Consider the following 24,525-nt stretch of genomic DNA (forward strand, 5'->3'; position numbering starts at 1 on the left):
GTGCAAAAAAAAAAAAAAAAAAAGGCACCAGCTGCATTCAGCGGGGCACCAGCCTGCAGAAAGCTGTGATGCATTTAATGTTTAACAGGTCCGAACCTGGTTAAAATTTAAATTGTTTTATGACATGGCTCAGATTCAAAGTATTACTATTACACCCTTGTAATTAAAACACAGGGAACTATGAACTATTTAACCACTTAAAGGGTTGTCTAGGCCAACGTATTTTTTATCATGGAGGGCAGCTTATATGACACCGCATCATGTTTTCTCCACCAGAAGGGCACATCACCACATTTTCTCCTCTGGAAGGGCACTATAGGGGGCACATTAACATATTTTGTCCACTGGAAGGACAGTCTAGAGGGCACCTTATCACATTTTCTCTACTGGAAGGTACCCAAGACTGCACTTCATCACGTTTTTTTCACTGGAAGGGTGCACTCAGTGGCATTTTATTACGTTTTCTTGCACATTGGGCCAATGTAGATGGTACATTATCATGTTTTATTGACCATAGCGGCACCCAAGAGAGAGCTTTTTTTCAGAACATCAAGGGGACAATCAAGATTTTCAAAAACATATAAAAGTACACATGCCAGTCAAATTTTAATGTTCATAACCTATTCAAACTTATGAAACATTAGAATTTTACATCTATTGTTCATTAAAAATACAATCTATCATGTAAGCATAGTAAGAAAATGTGCAACCTATGAGAATAAACTATGGCACTATTTGATGTCAACAACACAATAACTGAAGTTAGACTCAAAATAAATAACTAAAGCTCAAGGCACATAATATTTGGTTAAAAACAGTCACATGATGTGTCAGTGAACAATTCATGAAACAATACTGTAAAATAACAATATTCTGTAAGAGGTAGGCCTTTGCTGACAGGACATAATGTAGATATAACTTTATATCTGAAATGAAACACAATGCTATGTCATTATTTCAGACACAGGCCTCTGAAGTACTTCAGTCCAGGAAATAACTCACTTTGGTGGTCAGAAGTCAATATTTTTCCAATCTTCCCATATGACCTTTCACCAACGGTTTCCAAAAGACGACTGTCCTGACCCAAAGTTTCTGTTTTTTAAGTAGCGCTTCACCTCTTCCAGCTCATACGGCCCGAGGCTCTGGTCAACCCCCGGTGCGAGCTTGTAGCTCAGGGGTGAGACGATGTACCCGTTGCGGTAAAGGCAAACCTGCTTGCACATCTCGAAGCAGGTGAAAAGAAGGCCAAAGTAGGGAATAATCTGTGAAGGGATGAGGAGGTTGGGACATAGAGATGAGTGTCTTTCAGTATAAAGCCAACACTTAGAGTCATGATTAAAAGCCTTTACTATGGATCCACACAGAGAAGGTTGCTTACTGATTTACAACTTGCTTAACTGCTTTATTTTCATTCAGCTGCCCATGACACAGCTTTACATTTTTACAACAACGGACAACTATCGTGACATTTGCAGCTGAAATAGGAGAGTGGGGCATGCTGTTCCAGAGACAGACTTTGTTCACCTTGCTCGTGATATTCATGCTATGAATTACACACTGAACATTGCTTTCCATGCCCCCCCCCCCCCCCCCCTCCTCAATCTCCCTTATGGCTACGGGCTACAAATCATTCACTGTCATAAAGTCACTCATGTTCCGAAGCTTGTGCACTAATTTCAGTTCCTGTTATTTGTATGTAGCACAAGCAGACCACTACTCTATCCATATGACAAATGGGTCTATCAATAAAAGAAGCCCAGTACCTTTATTGTGCTGGCAGTGAGGCCGTTCCACAGCGAGAGGACGCCCTTGTGTCTAACAACCTGTATGAAACAGTCAATCATTCCACTAAAATGGACGTCCACTCCACCAAAATGGGGAAGACGGGCACTCTGCGCCTGAGAAAAGATCAGAGTGAAAATGAGCGGCAGTGAATCAGAAACATGTCTGATTGCGTCTATAAACTTACGCAATTTCAGGGAAGCATTTGTTAATAAGTAACACAGTGAAGGAAAGCTCACACTGCTGCTCAATTCAGGACTGTTCTGTGATCAGCGGGTGCTTCTTAACTCTGATATGATGTCAAATCTACTGATCAACTTCTCATTTCAACTTTTATAGCAATTAACATCCTTTTCATGTCCTTTTCAGGGTTAAGTGAAAAAAAATAAGTGCTGGAGATGAGAACTTTACTATAACCCAGTTAACAGTATCAGGAAATTTTAAAAAGACATTATGATGTTGGTTAACAGCGTATGAAAGCTCACGAGACCCGTCGTGTATGAGACAGTCACACTGTGTCCTGTGCTCTTTTGTCAACCACATCAACAACTCTGCAGGCTGACTGTCATGTGACAGAGGAAATGTATCTTTAGAGTTTCATGGTTCCCAAAGGGAACATGCAGCCATGGGGGCGTTAGATTATTCAAGCAGCTTCATTTGTAGAGGAAACATCAAACTAACCAGCGAGTTAAACAATTCTTAGCTTAAGTCATTACCCTAAGCTTCTGCAAACATCCTCAGCTGTTTTCTGATCAGCTATTCTCTGCCTGACATTCAATGTTTAACTCTGAGACACTGACACGAGCTAAATCCCTCCATTAAATAACCATGTAACACTGTTCTTTAATGCAAGGTGACATACTTGTGACGTCACACGTGTGTGGACACACACAACTCTCAGCTTGCCTACTGTCTGGTAGTTACTGGCCAACTTTAGAGAACTTATCTATAGCTTCTGCAGAGCCGCGACACATTCACATTCTCAGCTGCTGTGGAACCTTGTGGCAGCTAATAATAGGCTGATAAAACCGGATGCAGTATTCTGTCCTTTGCCGCGCCATTGTTCCACGTGTGTCCTTCTGAACATGCTGAAAGCATCTCAAACATCATATAAGGTAAAACGCGGTGCAGACCAATGTGTTTTCATAATGCTCTGATTCTACAAATACAGACAAACTGAAGGTCGATTTGAAATCTTACAACTAAGAATCTTCCTATTTAAACTTTGAACTATGTCTGCAACCACTGAGGGACCAAGTAAGGGTAAACTCACTTTAGGTACACTCCCACTGCCCCCTTATGGACTAAAGGTGGTAATACACTGACCACACAGAACCTACTACACTGTAAACTTGTTTTATTAAATTACTTTCACAATTGTAAGGTTTTATTAATGATCAAAAATATATAACAGATATGAATAGCATTATTAAGATATGAATATGAGGTAAATTAGTTGTAGTAAATCTATTAGTTTCATCTCTATGCAGTTGATTACAGGCACACTGAGTTCAACTGGAAATATTGTTCTTTCTAATGAATATTAACTAATTTACTTTTTTAAAAGGCCATAAAAATGATCCCAATCATTACAATAATGGATTAAAAGCAGGCAGCTTCAATGGTTTCTGTATTTTTTCCACTTTTTTAATTTCTGTAATTAATTCCAGTTTCTGTTTTTTTTAGGCTGTTTGTTGTCACTTCTCCTTTAAACCAAAACCTACATGCACAAGTGTTCTGGAGGGAAATTACCTGCATCTTCCGCTTTACAGTTTCAAAGGGGTAGGAGAGGGTTTGGGCCACCCCTGCTGCCAGACAGCCATTAATGAAGTTCTGGAGGGGAGTGAAGCGAAAAGGAGGCTCCTGCCAGAGCCTGTCCAAGTTCATGTGGACCGCATAGCATCCGATAGAAAAGGGGAAAGCACCTGCAGATAAATGAAATGTAATGCAAGTTACAGCTAATTCCATCACTGTCAGCTCACATAAATACTAACTTCCACAGTGTAATGAATGAAAAGCAAAGTAATTTTAACAACATTAGTATCTGATATCTTAACACCACCCACAGGAAATGAACTCATTTGTATGAACATGAAACACACCCAACAAAGTGAGGGAAAAGCCCCTGTAGAGAGCACGCAGTCCTTCATGCTTGTAGATCTTTGAGAGACTGTGAACTACACCAATGTACGTGGGCTGTCTGCAGTTCTGAGCGATAAGCCTGGTTTCTGCCACCTCCAGAGGGTACGTGAGCAGGGCGGCTGCAACGCCGGCCAGTCCACCAGCCAATATGGCCCTCCACTGAGAGATGAAGCCCACTTCATCCATGTGGAGGTGGACTATCCTGGACACAGAGGAAGGCAAAGTTTATAATTCTATTAGCAGAACCCCTCTCTGCTAATGTATTGCCTTTGGTTCGATCCAAGTGTTGAGATGATCAGTTCATTAGTTGATTAGTTGACAAACAGAAAATCAACAATCTTCAATAATCAAGATACATTATGAGGAAAAAAAAGAGGAAAACACTTCCTGGTTCAAGCTTCTCAAATGTGACAATTTGCAGTTTTTCTGTTTGATAGTAATTGAATTTGGGCTGAAACCAACTATTTCTCTCACAATCTCTTTAAATCTGCAGAATAGGCACCTTTTTTTTTTTACTACTGTAACGTCCATTGTGATATCACCATTCGCCTTTGTGTTCTGTTGTTATATATGTGCAAATTCATTAACATTAACTGTATCAGAACATCTTCAAGGTCGGGTTCAGTCGCCTACACTTCAGGAGCAAATGAATGACTCGAACCAAGTGTGTGTGTGTGTGTGTGTAATCAATACAGTGTACAGGTGTAGGGCAGCGGTTTGCCGATTCAGGATGCGGTGGTGTTTACGTGTACACGTGTCCTAAGGGAGGACACCGACCACATGTGGTAGCTTTACTACAGCTTGAAGTCAGTAGATACTGTTGATGTATTTATGACTGTGCCCTGGGTTACTGTTGATACGGCTGAGGCTCCTCGCTGGCCGGTTTGTTCATGTACATATCAGTCACGCTTCCGGCATTTCTACATTTGTCCTGTAGTAACGCACCACACATTTAGGTTTATTGTGTCCGGAGTACAGTCTCGCAGGCAACGCTTCCGCTTAGGCTGACGGTAGATGTTGCAGATTCTCCGAACACAAACCACCTGTAAGACAGGACTCGTGACCAAAGAAACCCGGTTTACGAACATCGAATGAGCAAATACAGCTTTCTGATTGGCTGAAAATAGAAGGTGCGCCTCGTGAGATTAAAAAGGAAGTACATCTTTAACTGATGTCAACAAACTGTTTAAATGAACCCCTTTATCATGTATCGTAAGAAACAACTGACGTTATGATCATGATTTCAACTAATGATGTTAATATATGTCAGCTTATCTTTTACACTGTTCTCAACAACTCAAACTCGCTAACTCAGCGTCAGCTGACCAAGTTGGCTAACAAGCTAATTTAGCTAGCATAAACACAGGGCAAAAGCCAGATGACAACAACAAGAGGGGGTTTTAAGTCGACACAATACGTGACAAAAACGGCGTCAACTTTACAATCAACTTCACTTACTTTTTGTATGTTGTGAGATGAACTGCGGTGTAGGGGAACAACCGCACACAAGAGGCGAGATTTCCTTTCCAAAAGCCTCGAAGTCCCTCATTGTGGTAGATGAGAAGAAAACTCTGCCAGAAACCTCTCTTGCAGTGAAAAGTGCCCACCTGACTCTTGATTTTAACCACCTCCAAAGGCGACGTGACGGTTTTACTGAAAAAGCCGGCGAAACCGACGCACATAAAGCTTTGAGAGCTCGTCAGCCTGTTGTCCTTTTTAACGGAGGCCATCACTGTTTGGCCCTCCTCTGAACTGTTGGCTTCCTGCGATGGTTTCGGTCTTCTCGGAGGGACGGGAAAGGATTTGTTACCGCAGGTCAGACATGTAAATACAGAGGCCGAGGAGGTCTCAGTCTCCTGTCCTGACCAGCGGTGTTATGTGACGGTGCAGGAGGTGAGCTGGACTGAAGTCTCAGTGAGGCTAGAGGGCGCTCTGGGAACTGCTTTTAAAACTGGAAAGCCTTGAACTCTATTGTAGCATACAATGTGTGGTCGTTGGCACAGATGACAAACAGAAAATCAACAATCTTCAATAATCAAGATACATTATGAGGGAAAAAAGAGGTTCAAGCTTCTCAAATGTGACAATTTGCTGTTTTTTCTGTTTGATAGTAATTGAATTTGAGCTGAAACCAACTATTACTCTCACAATCTCTTTAATATCATTATCAATCTGTCAGTGATGTTTATGATTAAAGAGTTTTTGCAGAATAAGCACCTTTTTTTTACTACTGTCACGTCCATCGTGATATTACCATTCGCCTTTGTGTTCTGTTGTTATATATGTGCAAATTCATTGACATTAACTGTATCAGAACATCTTCAAGGTCGGGTTCAGTCGCCTACACTTCAGGAGCAAATGAAAGACTCGAACCAAGTGTGTGTGTGTGTATGTGTGTGTGTGTGTGTGTGTGTGTGTGTGTGTGTGTGTGTGTGTGTGTGTGTGTGTGTGTGTGTGTAATCAATACAGTGTACAGGTGTAGGGCAGCGGTTTGCCGATTCAGGATGCGGTGGTGTTTACGTGTACACGTGTCCTAAGGGAGGACACCGACCGCATGTGGTAGCTTCACTACAGCTTACAGTCAGTAGATACTGTTGATGTATTTATGACTGTGCCCTGGGTTACTGTTGATACGGCTGAGGCTCCTCGGTGGTCGTTGGCACAGATGTTTTGTTTAGCAGCTAAACAATGGTGAAACAAATATCCAAACCCTTTGTTCAAATAAAAGCTGAATTTTGTTATTTTTATTTCGTATACAATGCACTATGCTATACTCATACTTTATTATGGTACTCATATTGCTGTATTATGCTTTATATGGTGTTAAACTACATAATCAAATTTCACCTATTTATATAGGATCTTACATACTACATACTACTTACATACTTTTTTGTCTTATCTTTGTTTTATATACTTTTATTTATTTTCTACTTTTTATTTGTTACTTATTTCTGTGTGCTGCCACAACACCTTAAGTTTCTCTCTGGGGATCAATAAAGGCTCACTCTACGATTGGATTACTATTGCTGATGCATTAATATTTGAGCAGCATCTTAATCTTCTAGCTGGATGTGGTTGGAGCTATGGTTTTTTTTTAATCCATGAATATTTCATCATATTATCATATTGTATATCCTCCAGTGCCCCTTGGTCTTCAGCCAGCAGCCACTCACATTCTCCTCAGATGCCAACAAGTTATATTTTGTGGTCGGACTGTAACAGGACAGGGCATTAGATTGGGCTGAGGTTTTATTGGCTTGCCAACCTATCTCCTCTTTTTCCTATGAGCAGTTCATGCACAGCCTAACAAATGTGTTTTATCATACGGACCACATGCGAGTGGCATGTAGCTGATTGCCAACTCTGAGACAGGGATCCAGGAGTGTGAGAGTTTTGCATGTTAGTGGTGTACTATATCAAAACAGCAAAACATCTCAACTCGTACCAGGCTCAGTGGGCACTTTTTTTTGGTCCATTCAATTTTACCCTTACCTACCGACCCTTGACCACATGTGTATTCCTGATTCAGTCCACTAGCAAGTTCTGCACTGGGCCCACACTGTACATTTCACCTGTACTCCAAGTATTTACTGCATGTTGTGCTTCCTTCAGAGAACCTACTGGATATACCGACCATGGATTCAGACACCCGAGAATACATCTGAGCATGCGCAGTATGTGCCCAGAAATAGGCATCCCACCATCCTCTGGCCAGCCTGCTTCAACCATTGTCTGTACCCTGACACCCCTGGTCCCATATTGCTCTGGATGTCTTGATGAGTCTTTCTCCATCTCAAGGTAACACAGCGATTCTGATAATAGTTGATTGTTTCCCTAAGGCTGTACATTTTGTGGCTCTACCCAAGCTTCGAGACTGCCCGGCTTTGAGAGGACTATGTGTCCACCTGCACGGGATTCCCATTTCATTTTGAACTAGGATGATGGCAGCAAAAGATCAGATGTAATCATGATGCAAATTCTGATACACATGAAACCAAACTGATAGCTACAACATTAAAAATAAAAAAGTTAAGTCATACTGACATGGTTCTTTCATGTGTGCAGACACTTAAACTGATCTACAATGTACACAGTCGTGATTTAAAATTTTAATGGTGAGACATATTTCACTTGTGCCTTTTGCATGTTTGTAAAACACAGTACCACATGCCCTAAAATGTTCGAGTTATGCAACTGAGGAGGTTTAGAACATTGGACAGTACCCTCCTTCTGTCCTGAGGCCGGACCTGCTTTATCATGACCTGGCCATCATGGTGATAAGATGAGGACAGGCAAAAGGGCCATAAGGAACAGCGTGCATGGTTCAGGTCAACAGTGTGAGGAGGCTGAACTCAAGGAGGAGGGAAGGCGGACAAGAATATTATCTGATAAGAATCACCAAGGTCTTTTGATGTTGGAGGGGCTGATCCTGGGCTACATACAAGGTGTCATGCTGGGTGGACGAGCAGAACGACACGGCAGGTACAAACAAGGGTCCTTGAAGAACATCTGGGGCTAAACATATTTACACAGGGAAGACTGGAAAGACTCTTCCAGTGTACACACACAAACATACAGGCTTGTTGTCCTGAGGTTGTCACACTATTGTAGCATTCTTAGCATGTTTAACTATATTTTTTAACCAGAAAATGCAAATAATGTCTCATTTTCAGATAAAGTTAATCAATCAATCAAACTTTATTCCTATAGCGCCTTCCAGCATCCAAAAGGAGCACAAGGCACTTAACAAAGAAGAATAAAAACAACAAATAAATAAAATAAATTAAAACAAGTAAAAAGAATTTTAAAAAACACACAGTCATAAACAGACTAAGCATTAAATGCCAGGCGGTACAAGTGCGTTTTTCGATGAGCGGAGAGTCCTGGCAGGTTGATAAATTGCCAGTAGCTCTTTGATGTAGACAGGGGCCTGTCCATTTATGGCCTTGAAGACCAAAAGCAGGACCTTGTACTGGACTCTGAAACGTACCGGGAGCCAGTGGAGCGCTTGGAGGACCGGGGTGATGTGTGCGTGTTTTGAGGAGTTGGAGATGAGACGTGCTGCTGCGTTCTGAACCAGTTAAGTGACCAACCAATTATTTTTTATTATATTAATAGTATAACAAAGGAGACAGATCCGTTTTATGATGCAGCAGATCTTTAGCGATGTAAGACGTGACTGGGTAATACATTAAAAAACCCACAAATGACTGCGAGCCCACTGCAGAAGTGTGAATGTCACAGTGTGGTCTGGTGGGTTCTGTCTCATAGGTCATTGATTAAAAGCCGTCATGTGAAGGCCAGACAGGACCTGGAGCTGCAGTGCAAGCTGTGGCTTGAACCAAATACCATGCTGCCTTGCCCAAGGCAAGAAGGAAGCAGGATTTTTTTGCCTGGACTGGTCAGAAGAGGGGTTAGCAAGCTGCTGTAAAATGTCCCCGGTTTCTCCTTAGCAACAGTTAAAAACAAAAGAGCAGATACCCATGTACTTGTAAATAAAGCATCTCTCCCTTTTACAGAACTAGGCTCGGTGAGGTGTAGGGCTTGAAAATTAAAGGACAAGTTTGGTGACAGATATTTTTAGAAATCAAGTCAACTTTACTGTCAATTGCACCATATGTACAGGACATACAAAGACATTGTGACTCAGTCTGGTGGAGCACATGCTGAGGCTCTGGTATGTTCTTCCACATGATAGGAGGCTGAGAATGCTGTATTAGGCATGTGTTGAGTTGCCCACAATGCTGATTGCTTTGCACGTAAGGCGGGTGGGGAGTGAGGCACCAATGATTTTTCCAGCTGTATTCACTATGCACTGCAGAGTCTTTCAGTTGAAGGCAGTGCAGCTCCTATACCACATATTGATGCAGCTGGTCAGGGTACTTTCAATGGAGCCTCGGTAGAAAGAGCACACGATGGATGCTGTGGCTTTCGCGCTCTTTAATTTTCAGAGGAAGTAGAGGTGCTGCCGGGCTTTCTTGGTCAGTGATGCAGTGTTTTTTGTCCACATTTGGCGCTGCTCACCCTCGCCACCAATTTATGGTAAGATTTGTGGTTAGTACGGGTTCTCCGGAAGTCAATAAGAAACCTTTTTTTTTGTCCCGCATTCAGGGAGAGATCATTATCTCTGCAACACATGGCCAATTGGTTCACCTCTTTACTGTAGTTAGTCTCATCGTTGTTGCTGATGAGACCTACCACAGTTGTCTCGTCAGCACATTTTATGAGGTGAATGGCGCTGTGGGTTGGTTGAGCACACATCCTTGCGGGGCCCGTGTGCTCTGTGTGATGGTGCTCGATGTTTTGCTGCCAACCTGGACTGCTTGTGACATCTCAGTAAAAAAGTGCGGCACCTAAATACAGAGAGAGGCACTCAGGCCCAGCCAGTCCAGTTTCACCATCTGCTGAAGGATGACAGTGCTGAATGCTGAACTAAAGTCTGTGAACAACATTCTCACATAAGAGTCTTGTGTTTAGATATGTGAGGGCTGAGTGGAGAGCAGAGGAGACTGTATCATTTGTGGGTGGGGTGGGGGGTGCAATCTCCTCTGCAGGTGTGTTATGTGCATCACACACCGTGTAATAACCTGCAGATTGAATCAATTTGATTTTAATACTTAAAGTGAATAGATTGCTGACTTTTTGAAGTTTCTTTTGTGCCATTTGAATTTGACTTTAACAACGTATTTTCAGACTGTGGTATTTCTACTTTTACTGATCTCGATATTTCTACTGAAGAAACTGTTTGGGTTAAACAGAACAACACAGATTTTGGGTTAAATTATGTTTTCTTTAACAGTATTTTCATTATGCTTTTTATCAAACACACAAACACAGAGATATTGGACAATACCATCAATACACAGTGGCCACAAGAATAAAACATCTGGGCAATGAGTGGGCAACAGGCAACATGTAGCGCTGGAGAAAACAGCAGCAGGCAGAGTAGCAGATAAAACAGGAGCAACAGTCTACAGTACACCAGCAGAAAGAAAACCGCTCTCCATAGTGGATCTCTCTCTCTCTCACTTACAGTTGGAAATGTCCATCTCCTGAATCAGATAATTCAGCTAAATAACATGTCAACACACTATTTTGTGGCAAATAACAATAACTTATCTTAACCAACTGCTCCACATGCAGCGCTAACAGTATGATAGCAATGCAAATAGCTAACAGGCTAATGCTAACAGATACTTGCATTTTCACTATTTTTTTTTTTACACTACAACACTTAGCCACAGCATCACATACAAGCTTTTATTTACCGTTTGTAGATCACAAAAGTCCAAACCCGAAGGATAACTGGTCGTCAGCCACAAGTTATGGACAGTTATGAGTCATACAGTCACTCCTGTCACTTGACAGTTAAAACTCACTTCTGCCTCCCTCTGACTATGGAGAATCAGCAGCTCACAGCTAAGCCCCACCCCCTTTTTCTGTGAATGCAATCAGATTGGCTGCTAGTTTATGACCATCCAATAAAAGTAAAGAAAAGTGAAGACTGACTGCTAACCTTTTAGGTTGTTTGGCTGATCACATGTATATATCAAGCAAACTATGATCAAACATTTTGTATATATTTACACATTTTATCACATATTTATATGCTTTTAATTCAAATTGTAGCCACATTTAACCGCCTTTAACCACATTTTAACACAAAATGCAGAGGTTTCCGAATGACTATTTCACACAGAATATAAAGGCAATTTAAGGATGATGTACAAGATGGCAAAATAGTACATTGGTACAGTTAGTCCAGGATTTCATCAGTTGATCAAGAGACACATACAGGTTTTTAGCTAATATTCAAGGGACTTGAAGTGCAGGTTCAAATGGAGACCAAGGTATATGCATGTCAGGGAGAATACACCTGAAGAGTTGTTTATCACAGTGAGTAGTTCGTTCATACAGCGCTGATTCCAGGAAAGTTGGGACACTGTGTAAAAATAAAAAATAAAACCAAAATGCAATCATTTGCAAACTGTGTTTACTGACCAGTTTTACAAAGTGTTCCTGAGCCAATGTAGTAATATTCTTTACACAATCATATACTTATTATTATACTCTTTCACATAAAATGTACATAGCCTCTATCATTTCATTTTGTATCTTTTTGATGGTCTATTTGTTCTTTGTTCTTTTTCTACCTCTCCTTTTTATCCCTGCTGTTGTAGCAAGTAAATTGTGTGGAATCAATAAAGTCTTATCTGATCTTACATGTGCCCTTTTCTCCACATTTTGGTTTGATCTGCAGTTAGGCTTTCATAAGGGAATGCAGATTTATTGATACACTTTAAAATTATGAAGTCACAATCTGTAGGAAGATCTTACAGGCACTCAAACTTTGCATAAACAGAAAATGTTATAAGGTGGAGTTATTTTCTCTAAATACTGACAAAAATAAGAAATAATTCCAGCGCACATTTAAGATCATTTCAACTACTCGTAAAATAATGTCCTTTGTCACAATGAATACTTGCAGACAACACTTGTCTGACTTGTGACCTCGAGGAGACACAGCTTATCTAAACCTGCACCGACAGACAGTGTGTAAATGCCTGTGAACCCTGTTGCTTCTGATTCACTAATCCGTGTTACAAATTGTAATGGAGCAACTTGCTGAATGAAGGATTAGCTGTGGGCTACCTGCTGAGAGGGGCTTTTGGGGATGGAGTGGCCAAAACTGATTCCAGTGAGAGTCAGATAACACCTGGCACGAGATAAAGGTATATTTAGAAAGTTGGAATAATCCTCCTCACTGCAGGTAAGCCTGGTTGTTTCTTTACAGGAAGCCACTTTCCCCTACAGGCAAAAGTTCACCTGAACTATCATGTGTTAAATTATGCTGGTGAACCTCCCGACTTCCTGCCTATCACTTCTCTGCCAGCACGCCTGGGTTGAAATATTGTCAGCAGGTCAGCTTTCTTAGCTGATTTTGGATCGCCCCCAACTACATCCAGGGAGACGTCTGCAGCTCTAAGCTTACATCTGACACAAGAGGCTGCCAAATGGCTGAGGACTTGAGCTGCCAGGACACTTGGTCACACTCTTTCTGTAATGGTACCCTTCATGTATAACATTACTTTTCAAAGCCACACTGGAGAAAAGTGAGAGATCAGTAAGATCGGTAAGTTGTGTTTATTTCTCTTTTTCCGGTAAGGTTCCTGTGTTCAGGGAATGAAAATCTGGTGAGGGTCGAAACAAGAAAGAAAAAAAAGCATGGGCCAAGAGAAGAGTGCATAACAGATTCCCCCGGTACAACTAGCAGAAAATACTAGTTGGTCCCAAAAAATATAGGGCGCCATTTAAGTCCATCCAAATGTACAAGATATGTTACAGTTAAACTTCACAACATGAACAGCGGACATACAAAAATAACTTAGATGACTTTCTTAAATTCATCATACAAGACAAGTACAAAGGACTGAGCAATCATCCAGCTGACAAAAATGTGTGTGTTCTTGGGGTCTGGAAGCATGCCTGTAAGAGAAATGTCAATCAGGAAGGTTAATTAAAGTCTCAAATGCAAGGAAGCCCACTGAGACGAGATACATCGAGCTTTAAGACGCCTAATAATGAAAACTCACCCTTTGCTGTGTCATAGATGCCAAAGTAGATAGCTCTGTAGATGATGATGCACTGCACTGAGACGCCGAAGCCCTGGTACAGACCCTTGAGGCCATCAGACCTGAAGATCTCCACCAAGCAGTCTCCCAGGCCTTTGAACTCACGCTCCTTTCCGCCTTTGCCGACGTCAGCAGCCAGATGTGTTCTGGCGAAGTCGAGGGGGTAGACGAAGCAGAGCGACGTGGCTCCGGCCGCTCCGCCAGACGCCAGGTTACCCGCAAAGTATCTCCAGAACTGCGTGCGCTTGTCCACGCTGTCAAGGAAAATCCTCTTGTACTTGTCCTTGAAAGCAAAGTTGAGGGCCTGAGTGGGGAAGTATCGGATGACGTTGGCCAGGTTCCCCCTCCAGAACGAGAGGAAGCCCTGCTCTTTGGGGATGCGGACCACACAGTCCACAATGCCCTTGTACTGCTTGTCCACTGCAATCTGTTTGCTGGCATGTTGTACCTGTAATTAAAGCAGAGATGCATTAGAGATAATAAGATGGAGATGGTTGGATGAAGGCAAGAATCAATATCGGTGAGGACACAAAGTAAAGTAATAGTCTGTGAAATTCTGGTAATTTAAAGGGAAATTTTGTGATTTTCAAGTCACATTTTCACACAAAATCCAAACCCCCCAATTTTCTTAAAAATGTTTCTGGGGATGTGAAACCATAGTGACTCCATCTGCAGTAAGAAGGCTTCTATCCAGTTAGTTTTAAATACTCCTCCAATACATTCATAGTCAAGTGATTTTAGACCTCCCTTATTACATTCTTTGACCATCTGTCATGTTTTAAGATAGTGTGTCTTGTTTTTCCATATAAATTATAAAATTATAGATTATAGAGTTAACCTTTTTAATACTTTGAGGAGCAACATACAAATAGTGAATTAGACCAGTTTAGATATTCCCTCAGCTTTTGACAAGTTGTCCAAAAATAGAAAGGTCTCTCATCAGCCAATGATTTAGGGATCTTTTCACAATTACATATTTTTTCATGCATAGTGTTTTTCCCCTTTGCTTTATACATTTGACCAATTTCATGCCTAAATATTTCACTTCCCAATTTAGCAGAATTGACACATTTGTTCAAATTCAAACTTAAGACAGATGCCTTAGAGAAGACAGAAATTCTGTTCAAAGCTTTCCAAATTATTGATTTGTCCTTTAAGAAACAAACAGTATCATCCACAAACTGACGTATATGAAATTCATAGTCAAAAATATTTATTCCTTCCATTTCTGGGTGATTTGATAAGCCATTAGTTGTGTGCATAGTATGAAAGGTGTCACTGACATCCTTGTCTGATTCCACAGAAAGTCTTTAATCTAGGGGCTAATCCTGGATTTAGAGAAATATAATTAATAATGTTTCAATAACTTTGCAAAACCAAAAATTTCCCATTTTTGGATCAAAAAGGCATTTCTATAGAATCAAATGCATTAAAAAAAGTCACTGTTTACTGTTTACTTTGACAGTTTCCAAAAAGAATTACCTGGAGGAGAAGCTTGACTCTCTCAAGGGGGCTACAGCTGTTTTAGAGATGGCAGCAGCAGTACCACCAGCCAAGAAGTCCTTGGCGAAGAAAACAACTGTCTCATTCATCTTCAGGTGTTATCAGACGGAGTCCCGCTCACTTCTGTCCGTGCGTGGATTCGACATGACCCACTCCAGGCCTTAACAAGCTGAAAAAAAGAGAAAAATGGTAAACTTAGGTGCTAGCGCCTCATTGGTCGGCTGTGGGAGTAGTGGGCGGGACTGACGGATGTCCTTCGATTCGGATTTGTTGCTCTCCCCAATCACTGAAGTGCACCTTGGCAACACCAAGCCGTTACCTGTCCAAAAAGAAGGAAAGTTTACTTAATAAGTTACAGCCATATTCTGATGGAATCACATCTCAGCAGGTCACAGGGGACACTGATCCGTTTCCGTTTTTCTCGTCAGAATCATTAAAAAAACGAAAAAAAAAGTTTCAAAAACGATCCAATTTTGTTTTGCGTGAATTCCTAATTTACTTCCATTTCCATTTATTCTTTTTGGAATTGAAGAAGAATAACGGCTGATTGGTGACACGGTAAAGTAAATATATCCAAATACATCCCAGGCGGACAGGATGGCAGTTTAATCCATGCCAGGGCAACGTTAGAAGATAAATAAATGAATGAGGAAATAAATAAATAGGCTGCATAAATAATATTGGTATTTTTTTATTGCTTTCATTGAGACGAGATACCTTTTGTCCAAATAGTGTGTGCTCTATTATTTAGCTGCATAACGTGAATTAATAGCCCGATATATGGCAATAGACTGTGTGGTCAATCAGTCCTATTTTCATTTGGGAAATTCTAGAATCAAGTACGGGCGGGGGTGAGCCAGAACTAAGTGTAAGAGCAACTTTTAGATAACATACTTCAGTAAATATTTGTGTGAGCTTCACCTTCAGATGAAAATAAAGTTATTTGAACAGAGTGATCTGTGGAAGGAACAGGCTACACAAACAGAAACAAACATCACCTCAGTTTTTATCCTGTAATTTGACGTTTATTTATGTGAATGTGGACTCACATCTGCATAGTTTTCTATTGATTACCTGAATATGGAAGGAACAGACTCAACCCAGTTGGGTTGAGAAGACCCAGCCTTGTCTCCGGCCTCAAAGTGAGTGGGAGAACACGCAAAATGTATGAAAAGTGAATTGAGAATATGCCCTCGACTCTCAAACTTTAACTTCATTATGATCGAGGTACATTTCTGCAAAGAGCTGTGTAAGTACAATTGAACCGTCTTTATTTCCAGTTGTAGCCCCCTCCAGTAACAGACGCGATGGGGCACGAGATTATGGTTAAAACACAGGGCTTTATCCATTGGACCAACCCGTGAGAACTAATATAAAAAAAGAAAATAAAATACAAGAATTGTATGCACGTATATATGTCTTGTATTCACAATTCTTAATTTCCCTATATAGCTACACAATAGACAGTACACTGAGCTTATACAGCCGGAGCAGGTGTAATAATGCATGTAAAATATATCACAGAGAAAAATCACATATTGACTCACACGACAAATACAACATACCTCGTTGCTGCGCATTACTTATGAGGTAAAGTTAAATCCTGCTTAAATTTACCACGTTTATATACCTTTACAAACTTTGTAAACCTTAAATTACTGTCGTTCTTCCTTGTCGACTCCTTTCGCGCCGTGTCAGTGCTATCTTAAGAAGGTGTTTTGATTGTTAATAACGTACGGGAACAATAGCTTGGCAGATATTAGTTCCGCCTTAAAGGCTACTATAGGTAGGAACCAAAATCATCAATGTACTGAACTAAAAATTTAACTGCAGATGTCAGGCACCGTTACACAAATGGTAGGAAGGAAAAACTTTACACGATCTGGAAAAGGACTACTCACCTGAAAATATGGAAAATGATGTGTCAAAAATAAAAAACGTACATTTAAAGGTGGTTCACTGAATTAACACAGTTTTCGAGCAGTTCATTGAATAATTGCTGTGGTCTCCCACTCATCAGATAATTGTTTACAATGTGTGATGCTAGCCCACTGACAATCAATGGAGGTTAGGGTTAGTGTTTGCAAAAACACTTAAATTCACCAAAAAAGTGCTCAGCTAATTTTTCATTTCAAGAAGACACTGGTGAACAATGGTATATTTTACAAGACTGCCTCTGTTTTACTTGTGTAAGTTATTTACATCAATTTTGATGTAATTTAATTTCATAACCAGCATAACATATATATAAAGTGAAATGAATATCTCAAAAGAAAAATATATGTACATCTTGCTGTATATCCCTACTACAAATCACTCTGTGCAGACAACTTTGTCTTCATCTGAGGGTGAAAATCATGCAAATATTTGCAAGTATCTCCTTCGATCACACTTTGTTTTGTTTTCTATAACATCAAGCGGACAATCAGGACTTACAAAGGAATACATGTCAGTGAAATTTTAATGCTGTGAGCACATTTCAGTCCATGTTAGCACTTGCACACGATCGTCCGTAACTACTCAAACGTATGAAACATCAAAATTTCACATTCATTGTTCATTAAAAATACAATCTATCACGCGAGGATAGTAAAAGAGAATGTGCAACCTATGAGAATAAACTATGGCACTATTTGATGTCAATGACACAATAACTGAGATAAGACTCAAAATAAATAACTAAAGCTCAAGGCACATAATATTTGGTTAAAAACAGTCATGAAAGGACATGTTGTGTCAGTGAACAATTCATAAACCATTAATACTGTAAAATAACAATACTCTGTAAGAGGTAGCCCTTGACAGGACATAATGTAAATGCAACTTTATATCTCATATGAAAACCTGAAACACAATGTTATGTAATTATTTCAGACACAGGCCTCTGAAGTACTTCAGTCCAGAAAATAACTCACTTTGTTGGTCAAGTAAGGTCAGCAGTCAATATTTTTTCAATCTTCCCATATGACCTTTCACCAGCGGTTTCCAAAAGACGACTGTCCTGACCCAAAGTTTCTGTTTTTTAAGTAGCGCTTCACCTCTTCCAGCTCATACGGCCCGAGGCTCTGGTCAACCCCCGGTGCGAGCTTGTAGCTCAGGGGTGAGACGATGTACCCGTTGCGGTAAAGGCAAACCTGCTTGCACATCTCGAAGCAGGTGAAAAGAAGGCCAAAGTAGGGAATAATCTGTGATGGGGTGAGGAGGTTGGGACATAGAGATGAGTGTCTTTCAGTGTAAAGCCAACACTTAGAGTCATGATTAAAAGCCTTGACTATGGATCCACACAGAGAAGGTTGCAGCATGTGCACTTATTTCAGTTGCTATTACGTATATGTAGCACAAGCAGAACAATACTGCAGCCATAAGATTGATACAGAGTGGAATTTGGCTGTGATAATGACAAATGGGTCTATCAATAAAAGAAGCCCAGTACCTTTATTGTGCTGGCAGTGAGGCCGTTCCACAGCGAGAGGACGCCCTTATGTCGAACAACCTGTATGAAACAGTCAATCATTCCACTAAAATGGACGTCCACTCCACCAAAATGGGGAAGACGGGCACTCTGCGCCTGAGAGAAGATCAGAGTGAAAATGAGCGGCAGTGAATCAGAAACATGTCTGATTGCGTCTATAAACTTACGCAATTTCAGGGAAGCATTTGTTAATAAGTAACACAGTGAAGGAAAGCTCACACTGCCGTTCAATTTAGGACTTTCACTTCTGTGATCAGCGGGTGCTTCTTAACTCTGATACATGTCAAATCTACTGATCAACTTCTCATTTCAACTTTTATAGTAATTAACCCCTTAACGCCTATTGACGCTAATACGCATCATACCCCTTTAATCCATAATCACACATGCATTCCTCGAATGCTGGTTTGTGCATATTTAACACACACCAAGGAACCTTTTGCAAGCACTGGTTTCTCGTCGGACTGGTAAAAGTGATAAATTACATCCATTGTGTTGCTGTTACAATTTTTTGGCTTTTATGATGCACATTTATGAATTTTGAAAAAAAAAAGTATTATTATGCAAATTAGCGACAACAGGCGTTAATGCTTAAATGCAAGCATTAACACCTGTTGTCGCTAATTTGCATCACACCTATATCTATTGTATGTGCTACAGAAAAATTAACAAACTCCTCTTAATTTAGGATAAATTTGAAAGCAAAAACACAAAGAATTAATTTTTTAATATAATTCTAAATAAATTCAGGGGTCAAGGGGTTAATGTGCACATTTCTTTAGTAAAAAAAAAAACAAGTAAACAAGCAACACGATTACAAATCAAATATAAATAAAAAATAAAACCAATGTTGACCTTTTGAGGGTAAAGTGAAATAATAAGTGCTCTTATTTAAAACTTGGCATGTTTGTGACGACTGAGGGACCAAGTAAGGGTAAACTCACTTTAGGTACACTCCCACTGCCCCCTTATGGACTAAAGGTGGTAATACACTGACCACACAGAACCTACTACACTGTAAACTTGTTTTATTAAATTACTTTCTTAACATTTCAGGTTTAACTAATGACCAGCAGTGTTTAATAGATATGAATAGCAGTATTAAGATATGAATATGAGGTAAATTAGTTGTAGTAAATCTATTAGTTTCATCTCTATGCAGTTGATTACAGGCACACTGAGTTCAACTGGAAATGTTGTTCTTTCTAATGAACATTAACTAATTTACTTTTTAAGAGGGCATAAAAATGATCCCAATCATTACAATAATGGACTAAGAGCAGGCAGCATAAATTGTTTCTGTATTTTTTCCACTTTTTTAATTTCTGTAATTAATTCCAGTTTCTGTTTTTTTTAGGCTGTTTGTTGTCACTTCTCCTTTAAACCAAAACCTACATGCACAAGTGTTCTGGAGGGAAATTACCTGCATCTTCCGCTTTACAGTTTCAAAGGGGTAGGAGAGGGTTTGGGCCACCCCTGCTGCCAGACAGCCATTAATGAAGTTCTGGAGGGGAGTGAAGCGAAAAGGAGGCTCCTGCCAGAGCCTGTCCAAGTTCATGTGGACCGCATAGCATCCGATAGAAAAGGGGAAAGCACCTGCAGATAAATGAAATGTAATGCAAGTTACAGCTAATTCCATCACTGTCAGCTCACATAAATACTAACTTCCACAGTGTAATGAATGAAAAGCAAAGTAATTTTAACAACATTAGTATCTGATATCTTAACACCACCCACAGGAAATGAACTCATTTGTATGAACATGCAAACACACCCAACAAAGTGAGGGAAAAGCCCCTGTAGAGAGCACGCAGTCCTTCATGCTTGTAGATCTTTGAGAGACTGTGAACTACACCAATGTACGTGGGCTTTCTGCAGTTCTGAGCGATAAGCCTGGTTTCTGCCACCTCCAGAGGGTACGTGAGCAGGGCGGCTGCAACGCCGGCCAGTCCACCAGCCAATATGGCCCTCCACTGAGAGATGAAGCCCACTTCATCCATGTGGAGGTGAACTATCCTGGACACAGACGAAGGCAAAGTTTATAATTCTATTAGCAGAAACCCTCTCTAGTAATGTATTTACTTTGAATCGATCTAAGCGTTGCGACGATTAGTTGATTAGTTGAGAAGCAGAAAATCGATCGCCAACAATGTTTAACAATGAAGATACATTATGAAGCAAAAAAAAAAGGCAAACACTTCCTGGTTCAAGTTTCTCAAATGTGACAATTTGCTGCTTTGTTCTACTTGATATTAATTGAATTTGGGCTTAAACAAACTATAACTTTCACATCTCTTTAAATCTGTCAGTGATGTTTTATGATTAATGAATGAATAAGCACCTTGTTTTATTACTGTAAGATCCATAATGTTTCTCTTTTGTGTTTTGTTGTTGTATACATGCAAAGATATAGGGCAGCAGTTTGCCAACTCAGGATGTGATGGTCTTTCACGTGTACACGTGTCCTGAAACTTGAGAAGACACCGACCGCCTGCGGTAGCTTCACTACAGCCTACAGTCAGTAGATACTGTTAATGTATTTATGACTGTGCCCTGGGTTACTGTTGACATGACTGAGGCTCCTGGCTGGCTGGTGTGTTTATGTACATATGAGTCACATGTCTGGTATTTCTATATGTTTTGTCCTATAGTAACCCAACACAAGTGGAGGGTTAATTCTTTCCTGAGTTAGGCCTCACAGGCAACACTTGGTAGCACAGAAAAACAGAAATTATTAACGTTTGGGAAGACGGATCAGTTTTTTGGAGGGCATTTGTGCTGAATGACTTAAGTGCTCGGTCAATTACAAACCTTAGAACTGAACAATTAGTTGATCTATTGATAAGAACTGAGAGAAAAATATTCGGCAACTATTGTAATAATTGCTCAATCATTCATATGATTTTACAATTTGCTGCTTATGTTAGACTTCCATTTGTGGTAAACTGTTGTTTGGACAAAACAAAACATCTTAATATGTCAACTGAGGGTTGAGGAAACTGTGATAGACATTTGTTACTAGTTTCTTACATTTTGAAGACTAAACTATTTGTTGATTCAGCAAGAAAATACTTGGCAGATTAATCAACGATGACAATAATCACAAGTGTGCCTTAACTTAATTAGTTACTGATTCATTTACTCTCAACTGACGAAACAACTCATCGTTTCAGCTCTAGACCACATTTCATTGGGATTGTCGTCAGTCAATTCTTGGAACACCTGTAAGACAGTACTCATGGCGAAACAAACTCCGCCCTCAAAAAATCGAATGAGCAAATACAGCCTTCTGATTGGCTGAAAATAGAAGGTGCGCCTCGTGAGGTTAAAAAGGAAGTACATCTGTAACTGATGTAAACAAACGGTTTAAATGAACTTTTTGCCATTTATCGTAACAAACAATTGACGTGACGTGACGTTTTCAACTAATGATGTTAATTTATGTCAGCTTATCTTTTACACTGTTCTCAACAACTCAAACTCGCTAACTCAGCGTCAGCTGACCAAGTTGGCTAACAAGCTAATTTAGCTAGCATAAACACAGGGCAAAAGCCAGATGACAACAACAAGAGGGGGTTTTAAGTCGACACAATACGTGACAAAAACGGCGTCAACTTTACAATCAACTTCACTTACTTTTTGTATGTTGTGAGATGAACTGCGGTGTAGGGGAACAACCGCACACAAGAGGCGAGATTTCCTTTCCAAAAGCCTCGAAGTCCCTCATTGTGGTAGATGAGAAGAAAACTCTGCCAGAAACCTCTCTTGCAGTGAAAAGTGCCCACCTGACTCTTGATTTTAACCACCTCCAAAGGCGACGTGACGGTTTTACTGAAAAAGCCGGCGAAACCGACGCACATAAAGCTTTGAGAGCTCGTCAGCCTGTTGTCCTTTTTAACGGAGGCCATCACTGTTTGGCCCTCCTCTGAACTGTCGGCTTCCTGCGATGGTTTCGGTCTTCTCGGAGGGACGGGAAAGGATTTGTTACCGCAGGTTAGACATGTAAATATAGAGGCCGAGGAGGTCTCCGTCTCCTGTCCTGACCAGCGGTGTTATGTGACGGTGCAGGAGGTGAGCTGGACTGAAGTCTCAGTGAGGCTAGAGGGCGCTCTGTGACCTGCTTTTAAAACTCTGGGAACCCTTCGAGCACAGTAATACATTGTTATTTCTTTGTTTTATTTCTGTCGTTTCTTCACCCTAATGAACAGTGGTGGAAAGAATAACCGCAACCTTTATTCAAATAAAAGTAGAATCATCATTTATTATTAATCATATGTTGCACTCTGCTATAATTTATTTTATCTTATATTCTCTGGTACATATATTGCTGTATTATACTATGTACTGTGTTAAACAACACTACTACATTTCAGCTTATATTATATTTTTGATTCCATACAATGCTGCACTCTTTGTACAAATAATACTTCAGTACAACAGTTCATGTACATACATCGCTTGTAATTTTGAGTTTGATTGAACTTGTACAGCTTTTGTTTTTATATTTTGTCCTATCTTTATTTTATTTCTAAGCACAATATGGAGCAGACACAGAAAAAAACACATCAGAAAAGTTGAGGGTCATGACTACATAAATGTGTCGGTATTGAGCATTCAAAGATAACACTGGAGGAGGTGAAACTTGTGGTCTGTGTGGTCATTCTTACTGTCTGTGAATAGGAAACAGCAACAGAGATTAAATGTTTGAGTTAAACCGTCCTTCATATTTTCAGCTCACTTCCTTCTTGATGGACACCCTTGACGATGGCTGCAGGAACCAAAATTTTTAGGGACTGGTGGAGTGATTTTGCCTCTGTAGGTGGCGCAATACTCCAACTTTTGGATTTGTCTTCATGGCAACTGTGGTTGAAGAAAGATCACACAAGTATGTTTTTGGGGGTAACTGTAATTAACACTTAAAATATATTTTTTATTTTATGCCTTTATGCATTTATTTATGTGTTTGTCTATGTGTCATTCATTTATTTTATGATGGTCTGTTCAGAGAAATATTTTTCAAGAATCTTAGCCAAAAAAGACATTACTTGAGTGTGGATGTTCACATTCAGCTAACCTCCTGCTCAGTGAGGCTCTGAGGGAGACGAGAGGAAAGGTTTTGGGTTGGACATTTGGTTCAAATCATACAAATCCTCTTTTCCTCCTTTGTCCCTGTTTCAGCATCTGCAGCAACGCTGTCAACATGTTTTCAGGTAAATCTGTTGTTATAGTTCCTGTGTTGTACCAAGAAGATCATCAGGTCTGATTTACTGTCTACATGTATTCATTAGCAGGGATTTGTTGTGGCTCTTTTGATTCAGCACCATGTTTGTTTTCTCCTTCTTGGCCTGCCGGGAGCATCTCCCTCCCTGCCGGGCTGACAGCCTCAGATATACGAGAGGAGCACACGATCTGTCTGTTACTGGACCACTTGGCGCCCTCACAAAGGATTTCAGGATAACAGCCAATCAGAGGAAATGACAGCCTGATCACCAGAGGTTTCCCTCACTCCCCCTCCAGCTGCTTATTTGGGGTTGAAAAAGGTGTGTCTGTGTGTGTGATTGGGATGCTGGCTTTCACCTCTGAAAACTCAGAGAGTGTTCACTTTGATACAGTGGCGGTAATTCCAGTAATGGTTAAGAGACAAGTGCAGAGCTTATTACTGCCCTGAGATGTGAAGGCACTGAAGTTCATATTAGCTATTCAGGCAATCATACCACTATTTTAAAGTTTAGGGTTATTTGATTAGTGCTATTAACAAATGAATACATTTTTAAGAGCCAGGGCGATAGGCTGGTAAGAGGAATTTGAGCAATTTACCACAAAAAGTGCTCCAGCAGAAGAATGTCAAAGCATAAGTTCTTTAGCTCCCCAGAGCAATAAAACAACGAAAGCATTGAAAGTGCTTTGAAAATTCTTTGATCTCACTGTCATACATGTGTGGTTTGTAATGCATGAGATACCGGGATGTCTTTCTTTAAAGATAAGTGGTGT

General features: G+C 40.3%; 2 protein-coding genes and 1 pseudogene across 4 annotated transcripts; all 3 read right to left on the bottom strand.

Moving 5' to 3' along the window:
• Positions 1-589: 589 nt before the first annotated feature.
• On the bottom strand, positions 590-5,824 carry slc25a43 (solute carrier family 25 member 43). Of its 2 annotated transcripts, none has more exons than XM_041944318.1 (5): positions 5,383-5,824; positions 3,885-4,126; positions 3,535-3,707; positions 1,764-1,898; positions 590-1,262 (listed from the first exon to the last, which is right to left on the bottom strand). In XM_041944318.1, exons 1-5 carry the CDS (start codon positions 5,652-5,654, stop codon positions 1,050-1,052), a joined length of 1,035 nt encoding a protein of 344 aa, XP_041800252.1. In that variant the 5' UTR covers positions 5,655-5,824; the 3' UTR covers positions 590-1,049. The 2 variants fall into 2 exon arrangements, with proteins under 2 accessions (XP_041800252.1, XP_041800253.1); XM_041944319.1 differs by having other exon boundaries at positions 4,870-5,525.
• Positions 5,825-11,760: 5,936 nt separating this feature from the next.
• LOC121611191 lies at positions 11,761-17,352 on the bottom strand (annotated as a pseudogene).
• LOC121611190 (solute carrier family 25 member 43-like) lies at positions 13,874-22,605 on the bottom strand. 2 transcript variants are annotated; one of them, XR_006007089.1, is made up of 7 exons: positions 22,171-22,605; positions 20,309-20,550; positions 19,958-20,130; positions 18,496-18,630; positions 17,978-18,247; positions 15,042-15,231; positions 13,874-14,007 (listed from the first exon to the last, which is right to left on the bottom strand). XR_006007089.1 is itself a non-coding variant. In XM_041943605.1 (5 exons), the coding sequence occupies exons 1-5, from the start codon at positions 22,440-22,442 to the stop codon at positions 18,035-18,037; spliced, it is 1,035 nt and encodes a 344-aa protein (XP_041799539.1). In that variant the 5' UTR covers positions 22,443-22,605; the 3' UTR covers positions 17,506-18,034. The 2 variants fall into 2 exon arrangements, 1 of the variants encoding a protein (XP_041799539.1); XM_041943605.1 differs by lacking the exons at positions 13,874-14,007; positions 15,042-15,231 and having other exon boundaries at positions 17,506-18,247.
• Positions 22,606-24,525: the final 1,920 nt, after the last annotated feature.

The sequence above is a fragment of the Chelmon rostratus genome, chromosome 9 (assembly GCF_017976325.1).
Source record: "Chelmon rostratus isolate fCheRos1 chromosome 9, fCheRos1.pri, whole genome shotgun sequence".
In the NCBI taxonomy this organism is placed as follows: Eukaryota; Metazoa; Chordata; class Actinopteri; order Chaetodontiformes; family Chaetodontidae; genus Chelmon; species Chelmon rostratus.